Source organism: Solea senegalensis, linkage group LG3, assembly GCF_019176455.1.
Source record: "Solea senegalensis isolate Sse05_10M linkage group LG3, IFAPA_SoseM_1, whole genome shotgun sequence".
Taxonomy (NCBI): domain Eukaryota; kingdom Metazoa; phylum Chordata; class Actinopteri; order Pleuronectiformes; family Soleidae; genus Solea; species Solea senegalensis.
In genome coordinates, this window is record NC_058023.1 from 21,223,570 (window position 1) to 21,243,479 (window position 19,910).

A 19,910-nucleotide genomic window follows, 5' to 3' on the forward strand; every position below is an offset into this window, starting at 1 on the left:
TTTTCTCGCAAAAAATCTTCCAGACAGTTTCAATGAGGCCAAATATATCACTTTCAGCATGCTGATCTTCTGTGCAGTGTGGGTGGCCTTTGTCCCTGCTTACATCAGCTCACCAGGCAAATATGCAGATGCAGTGGAAGTATTTGCCATCTTGGCCTCCAGTTTTGGCCTCTTGGTGGCACTGTTTGGACCCAAATGTTATATAATCCTGTTGAGACCAGAGAGAAACACAAAGAAAGCCATCATGGGTCGAGGCACCAAAAAGTAAAACTGTGAACACTGCTGTCTCTCTGCCTCTGTTTAATTCTTGTAGGAACAAGGTTTTTTTTTATTATTATTTCATGTTTAAAAAGCCATTCCATCTCATTGAACTCATATCAATCTGAAAAATGTGGGTCCACAGTTTGAAATAGACAAGTGTTTTGGTTTTCACCTTAGTAACGTTGGACCAATGTTAGACTATTAACTCATTTGACAGTCAATGCAATAGGTGCAATTAAGACAGTGTACTACTAGCTGCATTTCCACTTTCCACTTTGTTGTACAAAAGCAGTAACTGCATACATTCAAAACAACAATAAATACAAATGTAGCCCGGGCTAAAATAACATTAGGTTGTAAATAAGTTTATCTGTTCAATAACTAAATAAATAAATACATAATAAATAAGTTATTTTCATTGAAAAGGTAAATTTGACTGTGATTCATAAGTTTGTAATATTATTTGTAACTATTTCTTTTCATTTGTCATACATTTCTGTAAAGCTTGTCAATTGGTTGCCTGCTCCTCTGTCATAACAGTCGTCCAATCGTGAGATACCGGGGTGGGACATGCAGTTGGCAGGTTAGATCTATATGGATAGACTGAGAGGACGTCAGATTGACGACATGGGTGATTTGCTGTAATGCCAGAGTATTGTTCTCTTGCCAGGATAGATGCAGGGTTTGTCAACGGTACATGGACATACAAAAGGTAAATGTTTATAATGTGGTAATCACGGACTGTGTAACTGCTAGTAATGTTGCAATGTGAATGCCAAACCTAATTAGCGTTTAGCTCGCGCTAGCATGCTAACGGTTGTTTTACACATGTTAAGCTATTGTAGCCTCACGTTACTTGTTTTGCTAATTGTGTGCTTCTGTTAGTTTGCTATGTGAACTCAGAATGAGCTCATTGAAGCGCATAGACTGTCGACATGACTGGTTACGGGACATGTATGTGTGTTCGCCAGAGTACAGGACCAGAATAAAGTTCTTGGACCTTGTTTGCCCTCGGAGCACTGAGCTCCAGGTATCGGCAGTGAGTGAGAAGCTACTGGGTCAAGGCCGCGGTCACGGGTTTTCTGTTTCACACACACACCACACGCTAACTGAGGACGGACAGTGTGAGCAACCCAATTGCAGGTGCAGTTATTTATTTTTATTTTACTTATCTGAGTGAAGCGGTCACTGAGCTTTGACCTCACTGAATCCGAGCATCGAATCGGGCCTGCATCTTTTTTTATTTCAAAGACTCTTTAGATTTTAAGTATGGTGTGAATATAATCATTGGTTTGGCCATTGAACTGTTTTTTTATTTCAAAAATATGAATGTTGCTGAAAGATCTGTGAAAATATGTGAACACGTAACAAGTGCTAAGCTTGGGTTGTGTGTAATACACTTATGTTATTTTAAGTACTGTGTGTGAATTGTAATTTATTATATTTATTGATTGAGTTTAAAATAAGTATTTCTGCTACAGTTATTATAAGTTGCTTCGGCACCACAAAACTAAAAGAACCCAGAACCCGCCCAGAGTGATGAATTAGAATAGTCACATGGGTAGTGTGTTACACAAACTCCAATACAAGTATGTTTATGGTGAGTCATTTAAAAGGCTGTGGTGGCTTTTTTTTTTCTTCCTGCACTGCATCTGTGGTCAGATGGAAGTGACGAACTCACTTTGCAAGGTTTGCTGTAACCATATACACAGGGCTGGCTCTAGTTATTTTAGTGCCCTCTGTAAGCTTATTTTCATGTTAAAGGAGACATATTATACGCTATTTTGCCAAGTTAAAATAGTTCCCTGGTGTCCTAATGAACATGTCTGTGACATGCTTTGGTCAAAATACCATAAGGATGACGCACCATAGCAGTTCAATAACCCTGCCAAAACCGCCCCTTTCAGAAGGCTCGGTTTTGTGCCTGGTCCCTTTATATGCAAATGAGACACAGGCAAACACACACCCACTTCTTCCAGGGGGTTTCTGATTTGTCCTTTTTACTGTGCTCACTCAGCCCCTGTTCCCTTAGCTCCAATATCAACATGGCAGTGTGCGAGGAAAACAGCGAGAGTGCCGTCACAGGAAGAGACGTCCGACACAAGGATCACGCCAAACTGTAAATCGGTTAAAAAGACTTAGGGACAGCACCGCTGATCGCCGCGCTGTATGTGACTGTATCAGACAGTCTGTGCTCCCGTCATGGAGGACGCACTGAACAAATATTTTTAATTAGGATGTGTCAGAATGGTCAGCTCTATTTGACCTTTTCTTAAAAATGTGTGTGTTTGTACGTCGGTGAAATACGGTCGCTGACTAAATACGGCGACCGCTGGTCTCATGCGAAGTGGTGCAAACACACAAACACACATTTGCTGACTTTATCCGGCACATTAGCTTCATATATAAAATCCTCTGAGGCTGGAAGTTTGTGTAAAACACTGCTCCACTGTGCAGCCACGAACGGCACACTTGTCCCTCCGCGTTGGCATAATAATAGAACTGACAATCAGGGAAAAAAAGGCGCCATTTTTAATGTCTGTGTTACTGGTCAGTGCTTAGACCTCTGCTCGTATGTGTTGTGCTGCTGGTGATTCTTTTTTTGGAGTAAAATGCCAATTTTGTTCCCTCTTACTTCGCCGTTCATCATTGTCACTGTAATATCCAGCTGCATTGAATGGTCATTCTAACAGCCCCTCTGACAGAACACAAAGCAAATACAATAGTGGAGCCAGGGATCATTCAGTTGAAAGATGGCCCATTCTACCACTGATCCTCATTAAAGAGGATAAGTCCATCTTGAAAGTGGTAACATAATTGCAGGTGAAACATAAAATGAACAGACCTCACCTGCTGTATTTCACTGGTGGAAGCTGTGTTGCCTGATGTTGCTTGAGTTGGACTGTTTTTCTCAAAGGAGGTAGCTGTAGGTTTGGATATGTTGCAGTGTTGTCCATCATGACAAGAGGAGTTACATGTATGTAGTAATTGTGTGTAAAAAAAAAATATATATATTTTTTATAAATATCATGACATAGATGTAGCAGAAATCAGCAGCAATGTACTTTATTGTCACTGTTCAGAGATGAAGTGGAAGAGAAGAACTAACATTAGTTTATTGTAAACAGAAACATGGCAGCTCAATAACATAACTGAAAGCAAAGTCCCAACTTAGTTTACTGAGTAATAACAAAATGTGGATTTATAAAATGATGCACTGCCTCAACCTGTTCACACAGCAACAGTTTAATAACATACAAAATGTTTGATTCATTATTTTTGATTCATTCATTCATTTACAAGTCATCTTTATGTGACTAAAAATACTGGACAAGAAACACAATGAAGTAAAACTGTCATTTAAAAGCTGAAATACAAACACTTGTACCATGAAGATAAATTACATCAGAACTATATGTAAATGACACATGATGTTACTGAGGACCTGCCCCTACAGCTTGTTATTCTGTCCTGATAGGTGATGTGCAAGAATAAACATTGTTATAAGTCAGTAAAATTGATGATGTAGTGATAGGACTGAACTCAGTTACGGGATGAACCAGAGCAAAGTCATGAGGGTATTTTCAGATAACACGTTGCTCTTGCCAATGTTGTACTGCTGCTTTTCCTCTGCTATGTCCTCCTCTCTTTATTCCTCTTGTCAGTTACAGGGACAGTTAAATCTGAATGGAATGCACAAAACTGGAGATGTGATTCTAGGTGGACTTTTTGCAGTCAACTATATTTCTGCGGATCCTGACCTGACTTTTACCTCAAAACCACAGCTGCCGACCTGTTACAGGTAACTCTGACAAGGAAACAAGTTAACAAGTTGTTGCTTTGCTAGTTAGTGTGACATATTTATCTAATTGATTTAGTAATGGGTACTGATTACATTATATCTGACATTTTTTAAACATCGAATTTTGAAGGTGTTAATGATGTTATTTTCAGTATCTGTAGTTGTGAAATATGTATATTTGCACATGAAATATGTATATTTTGCAAATGCATTATTTTTCTCAGTTTTGATGTCACAGGATTCAGACATGCTCAGTCCATGGCCTTTGCTATTGATGAGATCAACAGAAACTCCAACCTGCTTCCTAATGTGACTCTGGGATACAGTTTGTATGATAACTGCATCAAACTAGGCATTGCATTTCATGCATCACTGTCCTTGGTCAGTGGTCAAGAAGAGCAAGTTACATTAGACAAGAGATGTGTAGGAACTCCTCCAGTCCAAGGGATAGTGGGTGATTCTTCCTCCACACGTTCTATTGCCATATCCTCATTGTTAGGTTTGTACAGAGTGCCAATGGTAAGTTTATCTGCTTGGCAAGTCAATCATTGTTTGAAATCAATTCCATTTAATGTCAAAACAAATGTAAATGAAGATGTTAACATTAAATATTCAACATTGAAAAGGTTTTAGAGACGGCAAATAATGACTCTTTTTAGTATATGAGATGTTATTTTTTTGCAGGTGAGTTATTATGCCACATGTTCCTGCCTGAGTGATCGACAAAGGTTTCCGTCTTTCTTTAGGACGATCCCGAGTGATGCTTTTCAGGTAAAATTACACCCCACCCTACCCCCCAAACCCCTGAAAAACTGAGTTGTGTGGTGTCAGATATACAACATTTAGAGACGGTGACAAAACATGAGTCTTTGATTAACCTGTTCAGCAAGATTGCTAGTGGAAGGTGATTCCAGCCTGTGCACTAATCCCTCTGCTCTGTGTCCACACAGGTGAATGCTATGATTCAGATTCTAAAACACTTTGGTTGGACTTGGGCAGGTCTGATAATCAGTGATGATGATTATGGAGTCCACGCTGCCCGATCCTTTCACTCTGATCTGGGTCCAGCTGGTGGAGGTTGTCTGGCTTACACAGAGATTTTGCCCTGGGGTGACGACCCTGCTGAAGTCAGGAGAATAGTGGATGTGATGAGGAAATCTACGGCTCGAGTGGTGATTGTGTTTGCACATAGGAGTCGCACAATTAATCTCATGAAAGAGGTCAGTCATGAACAATATATTCAAAAAAAAAATAAAATATTTACCCTCTGTAAAATGTTTTAACTGCAAGTTGTTAAAGCTGATTTTATAGACTAATTTTAATGCAATGTACAGGTGGTGAGGCAGAATGTGACAGGCCTGCAGTGGATTGCCAGTGAAGCCTGGACATTATCTGATGCACTCCAGACTCCCCACTTCATGCCGTACCTGGGTGGGACACTGGGCATCTCCATCCGTCGAGGTGAAATGCCAGGACTCAGAGACTTCCTGTTGAAAATACGTCCTGACCTACATCACAACAACACAGATGGAAACAGCATGGTGAGAATTTCCCGCAGACTGGCAGACGTTTGATGCTACTCAGACATTTGTGAGTTTTATATACTGGCTTTAATACACAAAATAATTGTCTTCCAGGTGAATCAGTTTTGGGAACACACATTTCAGTGTAGATTTGCACCACCTCCAGTCGGCTGGGTGGAAGCTGGAGGAGAATTATGCACTGGACAGGAAGTTATAGAGAATGTGGACACTGAGTTCTTGGATGTTTCAGACCTCAGGCCAGAGTATAATGTGTATAAGGCTGTGTACGCTCTGGCATATGCTCTTGATGAATTGCTGCAGTGTGAGCCAGGGAGAGGACCTTTCAGCAACAACACCTGCGCTCATTTACAAAGACTGGAGCCATGGCAGGTGAGATATCAGTTTACACTCGGCTGTTAAATTAATTTGATCCTTTGCATTTCTTTAAGAGTTGAATGAAGTGTAAGTGTAAACATGTTTTCTTTTTTTTCAAGTTAAATAAACAGAATGGAAGTCATTTCCATCTGCACTCTTGTTTTACTTTCATTCTTCAGCACTGGCAACAGCTGAGTGAGGTCTCTCACTTTGACTTAAAAATAAATCATATTTAAGTCAACATGTACATGTTATATGAGAGAAGTGTGAATCTGTTGGTCAGCTGAAGCAATCAACAACTGCAGTAATTGTATTTATCTTTTCCTTCTATGTCTGATTCTATTACACAAAGCTTGTGTATTACTTGGGAAAGGTCAACTTCACCACAACATTTGGTGATCAAGTGTCATTTGATGAGAATGGTGATTCCTTACCAATATATGACATCATAAATTGGGTGTGGCTCCCTGATGGAAGAACTAAAGTTCAGAGAGTGGGTGAGGTTAAGAGGTCAGCCTTTAAAGGTGAAGAACTCACACTGGATGAAAAAAAAATCTTCTGGAACTTTGAATCCAAACAGGTAACTTAATAGTTTTTTTTCCCATCATTTTCTCTTTGCCCCACATACTGGTCTAAATTCATATTTTTCCCCAGGTTTGCATAGCTATGGTCCGTCTAACTTGAATGTTGTTGACAACATTAATGGTACTGGTAAAGCCTTCATTGACATATGCATGCACCTTTTTTGACTGTATGAACAAGTCCCACAGGCCAGTCATTTTTATAAACTTAGTTATCCTTGAGCTTAACAACATTTCCAGCTTTGGTGTGCGGCATCTCCTCTGTCCATTTTTGTCAAGTCTTTTGTCAAAACTGCTTCAAATATTGTGTGTGGACCCATGTGTTATGAATGTCAGGGGCAAACTGCCATGTGCAGGCTTTCTCTTGAAAGTAGTTGGTCAATGTAGCATCACTGTGGTCAGTGCTCAACTTATTGCAAGCACCAACAATTGGTGCTCCTGTCTGAATGTAGAAAAATGTTTGAAATTGCATTTGGACATGGATTCCAAAAGTTCAATACTGACAGCTCTTGTTGACATGTATGTGAAAGGCATGACCCACTATTTGCTGTCCTGCACCGATTCCTAACGTGAGACATGTTTTCACATCAAGAAAAACATTGATAAAGGTTGGTATTAGTGAGAGCCTGTCCACAGCAGAGTGGTTTACTGTGTTCTTTTAGATCTGTAAGTGACATATTTGTAGATAATCACTCTCATTGCTCCTTCTGTAATCTGGTTGCCCCTCTGAGCTACTGTTTAGAGGGAGAACAAATGTGTTGCATTCTCTTACTCTTCAGGGTTGGAGACTGCTCCAGCCTCAGCAGCTGGAGTAGGTTCCCCACTTTTGGTCTGTGAGAACAGCTTATAAGGTCTTATCTGGTTGATGTGGACCCAATGGTATACCGGAGCCTGGTTTGGCACTGAGGTGCAGACTCTATAAGCCACAGGTGATAGCTTACCAACAACATCAAAGTGGCCGGACAAACTTGGCAGGAATTTCTTGGACACTCCTGCTGGCTTGGCATACCTGAAGTAGAGGATCTTCCCTCCTACTCAGGTGTAGGTGCTTTCCTGTTGTAGAAGAACTTAACTGCTCTAGTGCTGACCTCCATGTTCTTTTGGGCCCATGCAAGTTGTTGCCAGGTGCACCTGCAGGTCAGTCGCTAGGGATGTCAATTTTCCTCTATAATCTGAATATCAAATTATATTTGAATTTTTCATTAAAATTTGAATACATTTTAACTTAATATGTGGTTGCTACATGCTCTGTCCACTGGGCCATGCACTGGCGGCCTGCAGGTGCCTCTCGACGGCGTTAATGTAATTAGCCACATTGTACGTGATGATGGAGAGCACTGACTCACAACTCACATTTTACTCTCCTGAGTGTCACCAATGCATCTGCCAAAGTAAACTGGGTGTGGCTCCCTGATGGAAGTATAATGTGGATAAGCAGAGGAAATAGGGCTGTGCTTGAGTCACCAGGGTTTTAACATGTGAATTAAAAAGATCACACATTCGAACATTCAATTATTTTTGATTTTTTTTAAATATTCAAATTAATTTGACTCCCAAAATTCATTCCAACAGCCCTTTCAGTTACATACTGATGTGATGTCCTCAGGGTGGTACATGAGGTGCAGCGGTAGTGTCATTTCACAACCCTTCATCATCTCGTATGGTGTGACTCCGGTGTGGAGTGGCCGTCTGTGCCGGGGGGGTTCCTCACCAGTTCTCCAATGGTTTGGAGGACTAGGTAGACTGCCTGTCCGCTGGCCTGAGCATGCTCTGTCTGTTCTCTAGCCTGTCGGCCAGTGATTGCATTCACTGTGCAGGTTTGGGGAGCAGGTAGCCATTCCAGGTTGAACTCCCACGTCGATACAAGTACCTCCAATAATTGTCAGGTTGGAAGGGCTTACATTGTCTCATCTGGGGGGTGGAGCTACCCATTTTGTCCACCAATGGGATGATGAGTAGCCTGCTGCTGATGTCATGTATCACAGTGAATTTTGGGAGATGTGTCCCTAATAACTTGGACCCCCTTGGTGGGTCAGGTATTTCCTTTGTCCTTCTGGACCATGAGTTCAGGCTTTTATGGTCAGTCTCACACTAGGCCTCAGTAAGGCCTCAGCAGTCCATAAAGACTTGGCCCAAACTCACAGCATCTACTTTGATCTATTTTAATGATGCTGCAACTCAAATTAGTGATGCTAAAGTGTATGTGTTGATGCAGATGGAAGTCCATCATCAATGTCTAATCACAAAATGCTAAGTGTCATAGCCAAGCTCCTTTGATATCTCAAATGTGGCTCACCTCATGCTATAGATTGTCACTGCAGTTGTGGGCGCTGTTGCAAAAGACATGAACATTCATCGTATAGTCTCTAACATCCTTGCTGAGGTTGTTCTCTTTATACCATAGCAATCTGAGGTAGTCTCTGTGGTCCTCTTGTACCGCCTTAAAACAATAAAACATTTGCTGTCAGCTGCATGTGCAACTATTTTCTTAAATGGGGGATGACCTCTAAAATAGTCTTGTTTAAATTGGGGCCACAGAGTAGCAAAGAAATCCATATTTCACACTTGACTCAAGCACCACTCTCAGCTGATCATCATTTGGTGTATATTATCTCCATAAACCTGGTCAGTCCAAATGTGCTTTATCTTTCTCCTGTGGAAGAATACAGGCTCTGCATCTTCATTGTGAAGCATTGTTTATATGAACTCAATGTACTGTCTCTTCATGTCAGGTGTTTTCCTGAGAGACTGAATATGGTTCATAGTTTGATTTCTGTTACATGGAATGTGTTGTCTTGGGGAGCTTAATAGTAATCAGTTGTTGCCTTTATCTTGAAAAAATGTCTCCATGATGTCAAGAGACGCTTGATCATCCACTAAAACAACAATCTTATCATTCTATCTTTTCTGAAAGACCGTTTTTTTTGTCAATGTTCCTCCTAAAATACTTTCTCATGTAGAAAAAGATAGAAAGCAACTAAGATGAGATGACATGGTTCTCAGATGTACAACCATAATTTTCAGCACACAAACATTTGTTGGTTTACAAGCTGTTTCCAGGCAGGCTTCCCCCGCAATGATCCACACAGGATCCAGCCACTTAACATAATTATGTTCAAGTATCACAATCCACAGGGCTGAACAGACATGCAACTGAAAATGCATAGTGTGTGGACACGGAACATGGAAACGTAAGGAGGGGGTCCTCATAAGACACAATAACTGACTGATGTTTCTCCACACAGCCTCCTCGTTCAGTGTGCAGTGAGAGCTGTCCTCCAGGTACCCGCATGGCCAGAAAGAAAGGAGAACCTGAGTGTTGTTTTGACTGTGTCCCTTGTTCAGAGGGAAAGATCAGCAATACAACTGGTGAGTGTAAACTTTTAAACACCACAGTTCAGAGATGTTGTATAAACATGGATCTCATCACTTCTCCTCTTTTCTCAGACTCCATGGAGTGCACCAGTTGTTCAGAAGATTTCTGGTCCAGCCCCCAGCGTGACCACTGTGTTCCTAAGAAAACAGAGTTCCTCTCCTACCATGAGCCTCTGGGTATCTGCTTGACAACCACCTCACTGTTGGGCACATTTATCTGTGTTGTTGTTCTGGGCATCTTCATCCATCATCACAGCACACCTATAGTTCGTGCCAACAATTCAGAACTCAGTTTTCTTCTCTTGGTGTCACTCAAACTGTGTTTCTTGTGCTCGTTGCTCTTCATTGGACGACCCAGATTATGGACTTGCCAACTAAGACATGCAGCATTTGGCATCAGCTTTGTGCTTTGTGTCTCATGTATTCTGGTGAAAACCATGGTGGTTCTGGCTGTGTTCAGGGCCTCCAAACCAGGAGGCGAGTCCAGCCTGAAATGGTTTGGTGCTATGCAGCAGAGAGGGACAGTTCTGTTTCTAACTTCGGTTCAAGCAGCAATCTGCACTGCCTGGCTTGTCTCTGCTTCACCAGTGCCTCATAAAAACACCCAGTATCACAGTGACAAGATAGTTTATGAATGTGAAGTTGGGTCCACAGTTGGTTTTGCAATTTTACTTGGTTATATTGGTTTACTGGCTGTCCTTAGTTTTTTGTTAGCCTTTCTAGCAAGGAATCTTCCAGACAGTTTCAATGAGGCCAAACTCATCACTTTCAGCATGCTGATCTTCTGTGCAGTGTGGGTGGCCTTTGTCCCTGCTTACATCAACTCTCCAGGCAAATATGCAGATGCAGTGGAGGTATTTGCCATCCTGGCTTCCAGCTTTGGCCTCTTGATGGCGCTGTTTGGACCCAAATGTTACATGATGCTATTGAGACCAGAAAGAAACACAAAGAAAGCCATCATGGGCCGAGGCGCCACAAAGTAAAACTGTCAGCACAGCTATGTCTTTATTTATCCTCTGTATTTTGGAATTTACAAACAATAAATATGTTGATTAAAAAATACTTACTACAGATTATTATCTTATTTTTCCAATTTTGGTCAGTCAGTTATCATCTAACCTCTTTATCCTCCACCAGAGGGTCGTGGGGGGTGCTGTGCCAATCTCAGCTACATCGGGCGATAGGCGGGGTACACCCTGGACAGCTCGCCAGTCCATCGCAGGGCCACACACAGATAGGGACAAACAACCATTCACTCTCACACTCACTCCTATGGTCAATTTAGAGTGTCCAATTGTCCTAATCCCCACATTGCATGTTTTTGGACTGTGGGAGAACCCGGAGAGAACCCACGCACACACGGGGAGAACATGCAAACTCCATGCAGAAAGGCCCTTGTTCCAACTGGAGCTCGAACCCGTGTTATTAAAATAACTAATTACAGTTAGTCCCAATTCAGATTTAATGTAGTTGTAACAGAAATGAAGGTTTGATCTATAAAATTATGCACGCTCCTTCCTCAGCCTGTTTACCATGTTTAACAACAGATAAAATAGTTTTGACTTATTATATATAATCATCCATTTACAGTCTTTTTTATTATGTAAATAAGGTCAACAAACACACTGATGTACAATTATGAATATAATTGTGTCATTCAAAATTTGAAATGCAAGCACTTGTTCCATGTAGACAAATGACAATGGAACTATATGTAAATGACACATGACGTTGCAAGAACAAACATTGTCATAAGTTAATAAAATGGCTAATGCAGTGATGGGTTGGAACTCCGAAAAGGGATGAACAAGATTAAAGTCATGAGGGGTTTTATAGACAACAACTTGCTGTTGCTCATGTTCTCTTACTTTTCCTCTGCTGTGTCCTCCTCTCTTTATTCCTCCTCTTGTCAGTTACAGGAACAGTTTAATCTAAATGGGATGCACAAAACTGGCGATGTGATTCTAGGTGGGATTTTTCAAATCAACTTCTTTTCTGCTGATCCTGACCTGACTTTTACCTCAGAGCCACAGCTGCCTACCTGTTATGGGTGAGTCTGTCAGTATTTGTAGTTGTTAAACATTTGTAGCTTTTCAGAGTTACTTATGTATTTTGATTGTTAAACATCTATATACATATATATATATATATTGTGTTAGTTTTGATATTATAGGATTGAGGCAGGCTCAGTCCATGGCCTTTGCTATTGATGAGATCAACAGAAACTCCAACCTGCTGCCTAATGTGACTCTGGGATACAGTCTGTATGATAACTGCATCCAACTACGAATTGGATTTCGTGCAGCACTGGCCTTAGTCAGTGGTCAAGAAGAAGAAGTTACAGTAGAGGAGAACTGTGTAGGAACTCCTCCAGTCCTAGGGATTGTGGGTGATACTACTTCTTCAAATTCTATAGCCATTTCTACAGTCTTAGGTTTGTACAGAGTGCCTATGGTAAGTTTGTGTTACCAGTTCTTTCAACTCAATTATTATTGTGTTAAAATTTAGATTCAAATTGAATTTAGAAAATGATTGCATTTACTGCATTTAACAATGTTCTCACAGCTGAGTTATGAACCTTGAAAATTTAGAAAAAAGTACTGTTAAAATAGTATGTTTGATGGAGCATTCTTTTGGACATGTGGAGATTGACATTATGGCAGGTCAATAAAGAACCCCTCCATTTTAAAACGTAGGACATATGTTTCCCATCTTCTCTTTAGGTGTGTCTAGTGTAATATTACCCAATATGGCCCTGGATCCAGTATACCTTTTTTCAGGACATGTATTTTTTTTTTTGCATTTTGCAGGTGAGTTATTTTGCCACATGTTCCTGCCTGAGTGACAGACAAACGTTTCCATCCTTCTTTAGGACAATCCCAAGTGATGCTTTTCAGGTGAAAATCTATCTCCAAAAATACTAATAATCACTTGTCATGTCATGTGTTTCATTTACAGAGTTGTGTGATTTCAGATATATAACAATGCATTTTGATGAACGTGTTTAGCAGGATTTCTTGTGAAAGATAATTCCAGCCTGTGCATAAATACGTCTGCTCTATGTCCACATAGGTAAATGCTATGATTCAGATCCTAAAACACTTTGGTTGGACTTGGGCAGGTCTGCTCATCAGTGATGATGATTATGGAGTCCACGCTGCCCGATCCTTTCACTCTGATCTGGGTCCAGCTGGTGGAGGTTGTCTGGCTTACACAGAGATTTTGCCCTGGAGTGACGACTCTGCAGAATTAAGGAGAGTAGTGGATGTGATGAGGAAATCTACAGCTCGAGTGGTGATTGTGTTTGGACATAAGACTCAGATGATTAACCTCATGAAAGAGGTCAGTCCTGAAAGAGATGTGTTGCAAAAACCTTGTGGCCATTAAAAAAATGATTTCAATATGTCAATTTTAAATAGTTAAAGCTGCCTCTAAGAAGGTTTTAGAGTAAGATTGTTTACCAGGACAAATTAAATTTTCCCTGTAATACAACACACGTTTGTGAATCAACTGAGGAAACTACATTTAACATTTTAATTTACGGTATGAAAATACCACTTTATATACTTGTGATAATGCAATGTACAGGTGGTGAGGCAGAATGTGACAGGCCTGCAGTGGATGGCCAGTGAAGGCTGGGCATCAGTTGATGTGCTCCAGACTCCTCACCTCATGCCGTACCTGGGTGGAACACTGGGCATTGCCATCCGTCGAGGAGAAATACCAGGACTTAGGGACTTCCTGTTACAAATCCGTCCTGACCTACATCACGGCAAGGCTGATGGAAAAAGCGTGGTGAGAGTTTCCATCTGACTTGGTATTTGTAAGAATGATATATTGGCATTAATTTGAAAATTAACTCAATTGCAGGTGAATCAGTTTTGGGAACACACATTTCAGTGTAGATTTGCACCACCTCCAGCAGGTTGGGTGGAAGCTGGAGGAGAATTATGCACTGGACAGGAAGTTATAGAGAATGTGGAGTCTCAGTTATTTGATGTTTCATACCTAAGACCAGAGTATAATGTGTATAAGGCTGTGTACGCTCTGGCATATGCTCTTGATGACATGCTGCAGTGTGAGCCAGGGAGAGGACCTTTCAGCAACAACACGTGTGCTCATTTACAAAGACTGGAGCCATGGCAGGTGAGATCAGTTTACACTAAGTCTTAATTTAATTAACTTAACTTAACTTAATAATTTATATTTCTTTTAAGATTTGAAGGAAATGTAACAACTTAATACATTAACAAATTACAGCATCTCACGTTCCCTATACAACAAGCAGACAGTGTATTGTAATATCAGGTCAAAGTGTGAGTATATAGTACCGTAAATTTCGGCCTATTGAGCGCACCTGACTATAAGCCGCACCAGCATTTTGTACATATATAGGCCGCACTTTAATATAAGCTGCAGGTTTTCATGTTGTAACCAGTAGCTGTGCCAGGATTCAATCTCTTATCAAAGGACTTTGTTAAAGGTGACATAGACCGGAAGCTCCAATTAACGCTGCGTTTGTGTGTGTATCTGCGTCATGACCTCGTTTATGAAACCCTAAAGTTTAAGAACAACAGTTCAGCCACTGCTGAGAAAATAGAGTTTTATTGTTTTCCTGGGCTCTGCGAAGCGGATCGGCACTTCCGTAGGTTGATGATGTCATCAGAAAACCTCACCACTCCTCCACCACCGTTGCGCCTCCTGGTGTGGGCACTAGTCCGGGCACATGCAGTTGCGTACATTCAACCGCAGAAGAAGAACTACTCTTGTTGTAGCTGCTGAGATGCAGCGCATCCCCCGTGCCAGAGGGGGAGCTGTGTATCTGAGAGCTGGCCTACCAATTACGTCACTTCCAGGTACCTGGCCAATCACAGGACAGTGGGAAAGCTCTCGTTGGCTGGCCAATCACAACACAGTCCACGTTCTGGGGGTGTGGTTTTGGTCTGAAACAGCGCAGCTGGCGAGAGCGTCAGTGAGGAGATATTTTGATCGGCTCGTTTGCAGCGACTAGGAGGTGTTGAACCATGAAAACAAGTTAATATATGTAAGAAGACCTCCATAACTAACATATATGTGCGATACAAGCATTCGATGTCACCTTTAATGAATGCATTAACTTTATGAATGACGAGTGAGTGCGCGTGACTATCACTGAATGATGCGTCCGTGATCGCGAATGGGCCCATCCGTAACGCCGCGTATGGTTGTAACATGAGATATTTCCACAGAAAGACGGTACAAGGAAGTTTTTCGTTGCTGTTAAAACAATGTAATTTAAACACGGGGTGAACATGCCTGCATGTTTAGAAAATAAAACACAGCACCAACACGACAGTAACATGTCTGGTTAGAAAAGAAAACACTTAGCCTACCAGAAAAGTCATTGGCCGCTAAGTCTTCTTCAGCGCATAATCTTTCCCCACGTCTGTCTCACTTTGCGTTTACTGCTAGAGAGTGCCCCCGGTGGCCGTTAGACACTAAAAATCTATGAATTAGCTGCACATTTGTATAGGCCGCAGGGTTCAAAGCGTGGGAAAATAGTAGTGGCTTATAGGCCGAAATTTACGGCAGTCATGTGATGTTATTAAGATTATTTGATGGAAATTATAAAGAAAAGAAGGTTATCACTCACTTTCTTGTTCATGCTTTACCTTTGTGTCTGATTCTATTATCCAAAGCTTGTGTATTACTTGGAAAAAGTCAACTTCACCACAACATTTGGTGATCAAGTGTCATTTGATGAGAATGGTGATGCCTTGCCTGTATATGACATCATAAACTGGGTGTGGCTCCCTGATGGAAGAACTAAAGTTCAGAGAGTGGGTGAGGTTAAGAGGTCAGCCTCCAGAGGTGAGGAACTCACACTGGATGAAGACAAAATCTTCTGGAACTTTGAATCCAAACAGGTTATTTCTATTTTTAGACCCATTCATTGCTCGTGAGTCTTGCTTTTCCTCTGATACCACAGAGGTTTGCTATGGTGCATCTGACATGAATGATGTCATCCACCCATGTGTGTGATGGTACTGACAAACCCTACATGGACATATTTACACTCCTACACTTTTTGGCTACACCACACTCACTACTCGCTTTGGGGCGAAGGTTGCTCAGTGGTAGAGCAAGTTGTCTTTCAACTCGAAGGGGTTCGATTCCCGGCTACACTAGTCTAAATGCCTTTCTTGGGCAAGTCACTTAACACCACATTGTTCCTGATGGCTGTGCCTGCAGCGTGTGAATGGGTATGAAAGTTGAGTGATAGAAAATGCGCTGTGTGAAAGTGTGAGTGAATGGGTGTGAAAGGCAAAACTGTAGTGTAAAGCAGCTTTTAACGATCATCAAAAGATCATCACTAGAAAAGACAGACCATTTACTACACTGCACTCACAAATTTTCAAGTTCCATTTAACACAACTCTTTCAAGTTTAGTTGGTAGGAGCCTCTAGTTTTGGTTGAAGAAGGGACATCAATGAAGACTGTAACTATGGACTCTTGCCTGGAGAATACTTTAAGATTACAAGAACCTACAAATGGGGCTGGCCTCCTGGTGAGAAACCACTGCTTTTGTGAAGTGCTGTGCGATCAACTCCACATTAGTTTGAACACAAGATTCTATAGTCACTCGTTTTTTTTGTGGGAACGGAAATCCATAGCAACTCTCTATGGACACAGTATGAAGTGGCCCTTAAAAGATATTAAAACATTTACTGACTTTTCTCCACACAGCCTCCTCGGTCAGTGTGCAGTGAGAGCTGTCCTCCAGGTACTCGCATGGCCACAAAGAAAGGAGAACCTGAGTGTTGTTTTGACTGTGTTCCTTGTTCTGAGGGAAAGATCAGCAATACAACTGGTGAGTGTAAAGTTTTAAACACCACAGTTTAGAGATGTTGTATAAACATGTATCTCATCACCTTCCCTCTTTTCTCAGACTCCATGGAGTGCACCAGTTGTCCAGAAGATTTCTGGTCCAGCCCCCAGCGTGACCACTGTGTTCCTAAAAAAACAGAGTTCCTCTCCTACCATGAGCCTCTGGGTATCTGCTTGACAACCACCTCACTGTTGGGCACATTTATCTGTGTTGTTGTTCTGGGCATCTTCATCCATCATCACAGCACACCTATAGTTCGTGCCAACAATTCAGAACTCAGTTTTCTTCTCTTGGTGTCACTCAAATTGTGTTTCTTGTGTTCATTGCTCTTCATTGGACGACCCAGATTATGGACTTGCCAACTAAGACATGCAGCATTTGGCATCAGCTTTGTGCTTTGTGTCTCATGTATCCTGGTGAAAACCATGGTGGTTCTGGCTGTGTTCAGGGCCTCCAAACCAGGAGGGGAGTCCAGTCTCAAGTGGTTTGGTGCTGTACAGCAGAGAGGGACAGTTCTGGTTCTGACTTCTATTCAAGCAGCAATCTGCACTGTCTGGCTTGTCTCTGCTTCACCAATGCCTCATAAAAACACCCAGTATCACAGTGACAAAATAGTTTATGAGTGTGAAGTTGGGTCCACAGTTGGTTTTGCAGTTTTACTTGGTTATATTGGTTTACTGGCTGTTCTCAGTTGTTTGTTAGCTTTTCTCGCAAAAAATCTTCCAGACAGTTTCAATGAGGCCAAACATATCACTTTCAGCATGCTGATCTTCTGTGCAGTGTGGGTGGCCTTTGTCCCTGCTTACATCAGCTCACCAGGCAAATATGCAGATGCAGTGGAGGTATTTGCCATCCTGGCCTCCAGTTTTGGCCTGTTGGTGGCGCTGTTTGGACCCAAATGTTATATAATCCTGTTGAGACCAGAGAGAAACACAAAGAAAGCCATCATGGGTCGAGGCACCACAAAGTAAAACTGTGAACACTGCTGTCTCTCTGCCTATATTTAATTCTTGTAGGAACAAGAAGTATTTTCTTTTTTTCATTATTTCATCTTTAATCTCATTGAAGTCAGTACATATCGACCTGTAAAATGTGAGTCCATAAAGTGACAATGCTATTGAGTTCTGCAGAAAAGTACTGTTATGTTTTTTTAGATTTTTACTAAATTATTACAACAAAACACCTTTAATGAAGTGACAATTTTAAAGGTTCTACAGAAAGTTCTATGACCACCAAACAAAAACCCTAAATATTTTTCACTGTCTCATTTAAAGTAGGATGGGGAACTTGATTAGAAATGAAATACACACCAACATTGATTCTAAAACAACTTTATTTAATGTATTGAGTTGTAAATTTAAAATATCAACCAATTATTCACAAACAGTTCTTCAGAGGCCCCCCAGGAGGAATTGAAAACTAAAAATTATATTTCTCCATATGTGTATCTTGTCTGTTAACAGTACTATCATGGTGAGGTCATGATTTCACCTTCGAAACGGGTGGAGAGCTTTTGGGCTGTTTTTTTTTTTAGCTTATATATTCCAATTCAGTCTTGTTTATATACTCCTGACCCTTTGGGGCTCTGTGTACTGTAGTTCGAATAATATGTGTAGTATTTGTGGACAAGCATTACTTTCTTGATTTAGAACCCTGAATATACGGTGTACTATACTAAGGAAGTCAATTCAAAACATACCACAAAAGGTCAATGAATCTGTACCAGAAGTGACAATGCATTGTAGCAGATAAAGAAGAATTCTCCAAATTGCCAGTAATCAGCTGGATCTTTGGTCCATATGGGGGTTGGGGGAAGGGAAAAGGGACAAAGTCAGTTTGTCAGTTCTCTGCCGACGGTGATTCACACAGAGCGAAGCATCTCCACCTTAAAAACGAACTGCCGTGTAATTCACACAGAAAGCCGACGCTGCGGCTTCTCCACGTACTGCTGTGGTATTGTTTTCTTCATAGGTTGCCAAAGACAGTTACAGTTACTGTTGTTTGGTCATGTAATGTTACTTTGTGTGTAGGTCAACTGTGTAGTTTACCGACTGACACTCCCCAGCTCCGCTAGCTTATCTGTTAACACTGGTTCGGTTCTCCAATAATTCGGCCCTGATACTACCTCCAGAGGCGGATCAGCGCCGGAGCGAAAATTCACCCCTTGCCGCATCTTAGACTTTCACACAGAGGAGGATGCGGAGAATTGGCACAGGATCCCCGCATGCAAACGGAAGTGTGAATGGGGCTACTGATAACTAGTGTCGTCACAATACCAAAATTATGACATCAGTACGATACCCGACTAAAATATCTCGATACCGATACTGAAACGATACAACGGCGGAAAAAAACTAAAACATCATCAAAAGTAATGGAATAAAATCTTAGAATGTGGAACTTAAAATGATTTAATTTCTGATCAAGACAAATAAACACAGCTACTGCTTTGTTCAGTCTTTTTCAACAAACCTAGGACGGTCGGCAGAAGCTCTCATGCCACTTTTCAGTTTTGTCCACTTTTGTTCCATGCAACACTACTGATGACTTGTCTGAATTTCCAGCTCTTGGAGCAAAATATTTAGACTTTTCTGCCAGCGCTTTTAAAGATTTGTCTACACTTACAGATCTCCATTATCATGTAAGGGATAGTGGATAACACTATAACTCCACATTTCTCTGGAGCGTCAGAGACAACTCTGAGCCTCAGCATGTTCAGGGCCATAGCTCTGGCTGTGATTGGCCAATATGGGTGATTGACAGCTCGTTTTAATCATTAAAGCCAATCGGATCAAGCTGTGGTCTCCGAATGAATGTCGCTCCCTCCTTTCGTTCATCAGAAGGACGCAAATGCGTATGACATAGTTTGACGGACATTCGCCCTTCTCCAATCATAACAAGCTAATGGCCGTCTGAAATGACCAATCGGACCAAAGCAGGCCCCAAGAGGCCCCAAAGCATGCTGGGAAGTCTAGTTCTTCGTCAGAAGTGGTTTTGTTCTGGTGAAAACAGCTTGTTTTGCTCAACAACAAAGGTAAGACAACATTTCTGGTTGTTTTTTCTTGAAAGTGAGTTGTTGTTTTGCTCTTACTTTGCGGCTGGATCCGTGAGTTTTGGTCGTGGAG

General features: G+C 41.4%; 3 protein-coding genes and 1 long non-coding RNA gene across 4 annotated transcripts; all 4 read left to right on the plus strand.

Moving 5' to 3' along the window:
• The first annotated feature begins 300 nt into the window (after positions 1–300).
• Positions 301–1,675, plus strand: LOC122767091. Its single transcript, XR_006360164.1, has 2 exons — positions 301–973; positions 1,233–1,675. It is a non-coding gene; the product is annotated as an uncharacterized LOC122767091 (long non-coding RNA).
• Positions 1,676–2,703: 1,028 nt separating this feature from the next.
• LOC122767081 (extracellular calcium-sensing receptor-like) lies at positions 2,704–4,834 on the plus strand. The gene is made up of 3 exons (XM_044022426.1): positions 2,704–4,063; positions 4,288–4,582; positions 4,810–4,834. The coding sequence occupies exons 1-3, from the start codon at positions 3,816–3,818 to the stop codon at positions 4,822–4,824; spliced, it is 558 nt and encodes a 185-aa protein (XP_043878361.1). The 5' UTR covers positions 2,704–3,815; the 3' UTR covers positions 4,825–4,834.
• Positions 4,835–10,099: 5,265 nt separating this feature from the next.
• Positions 10,100–10,979, plus strand: LOC122767084 (vomeronasal type-2 receptor 26-like; the record flags this gene model as incomplete). The annotated part of the gene is made up of 1 exon (XM_044022430.1): positions 10,100–10,979. A coding segment is annotated over one exon (801 nt), but the record flags the coding sequence as incomplete, so codon positions are not given.
• Positions 10,980–11,835: 856 nt separating this feature from the next.
• LOC122767075 (extracellular calcium-sensing receptor-like) lies at positions 11,836–17,906 on the plus strand. The gene is made up of 9 exons (XM_044022419.1): positions 11,836–11,967; positions 12,077–12,371; positions 12,728–12,814; positions 12,990–13,259; positions 13,506–13,712; positions 13,788–14,063; positions 15,596–15,823; positions 16,644–16,767; positions 16,846–17,906. The coding sequence occupies exons 1-9, from the start codon at positions 11,858–11,860 to the stop codon at positions 17,754–17,756; spliced, it is 2,508 nt and encodes an 835-aa protein (XP_043878354.1). The 5' UTR covers positions 11,836–11,857; the 3' UTR covers positions 17,757–17,906.
• Positions 17,907–19,910: the final 2,004 nt, after the last annotated feature.

What these genes read in the sequence shown, in the direction of transcription:
- LOC122767075 (XM_044022419.1), top strand. Translation starts at nt 11,858, where the DNA reads ATGCACAAAACTGGCGATGTGATTCTAGGTGGGATTTTTCAAATCAAC. An exon ending in TGATTAACCTCATGAAAGAG is followed by an intron (nt 13,260 to 13,505) that starts GTCAGTCCTGAA and finishes TGCAATGTACAG; the next exon opens with GTGGTGAGGCAGAATGTGAC. An exon ending in AAAGATCAGCAATACAACTG is followed by an intron (nt 16,768 to 16,845) that starts GTGAGTGTAAAG and finishes CTCTTTTCTCAG; the next exon opens with ACTCCATGGAGTGCACCAGT.
- LOC122767081 (XM_044022426.1), top strand. Translation starts at nt 3,816, where the DNA reads ATGAACCAGAGCAAAGTCATGAGGGTATTTTCAGATAACACGTTGCTC. An exon ending in CAGCTGCCGACCTGTTACAG is followed by an intron (nt 4,064 to 4,287) that starts GTAACTCTGACA and finishes TATTTTTCTCAG; the next exon opens with TTTTGATGTCACAGGATTCA.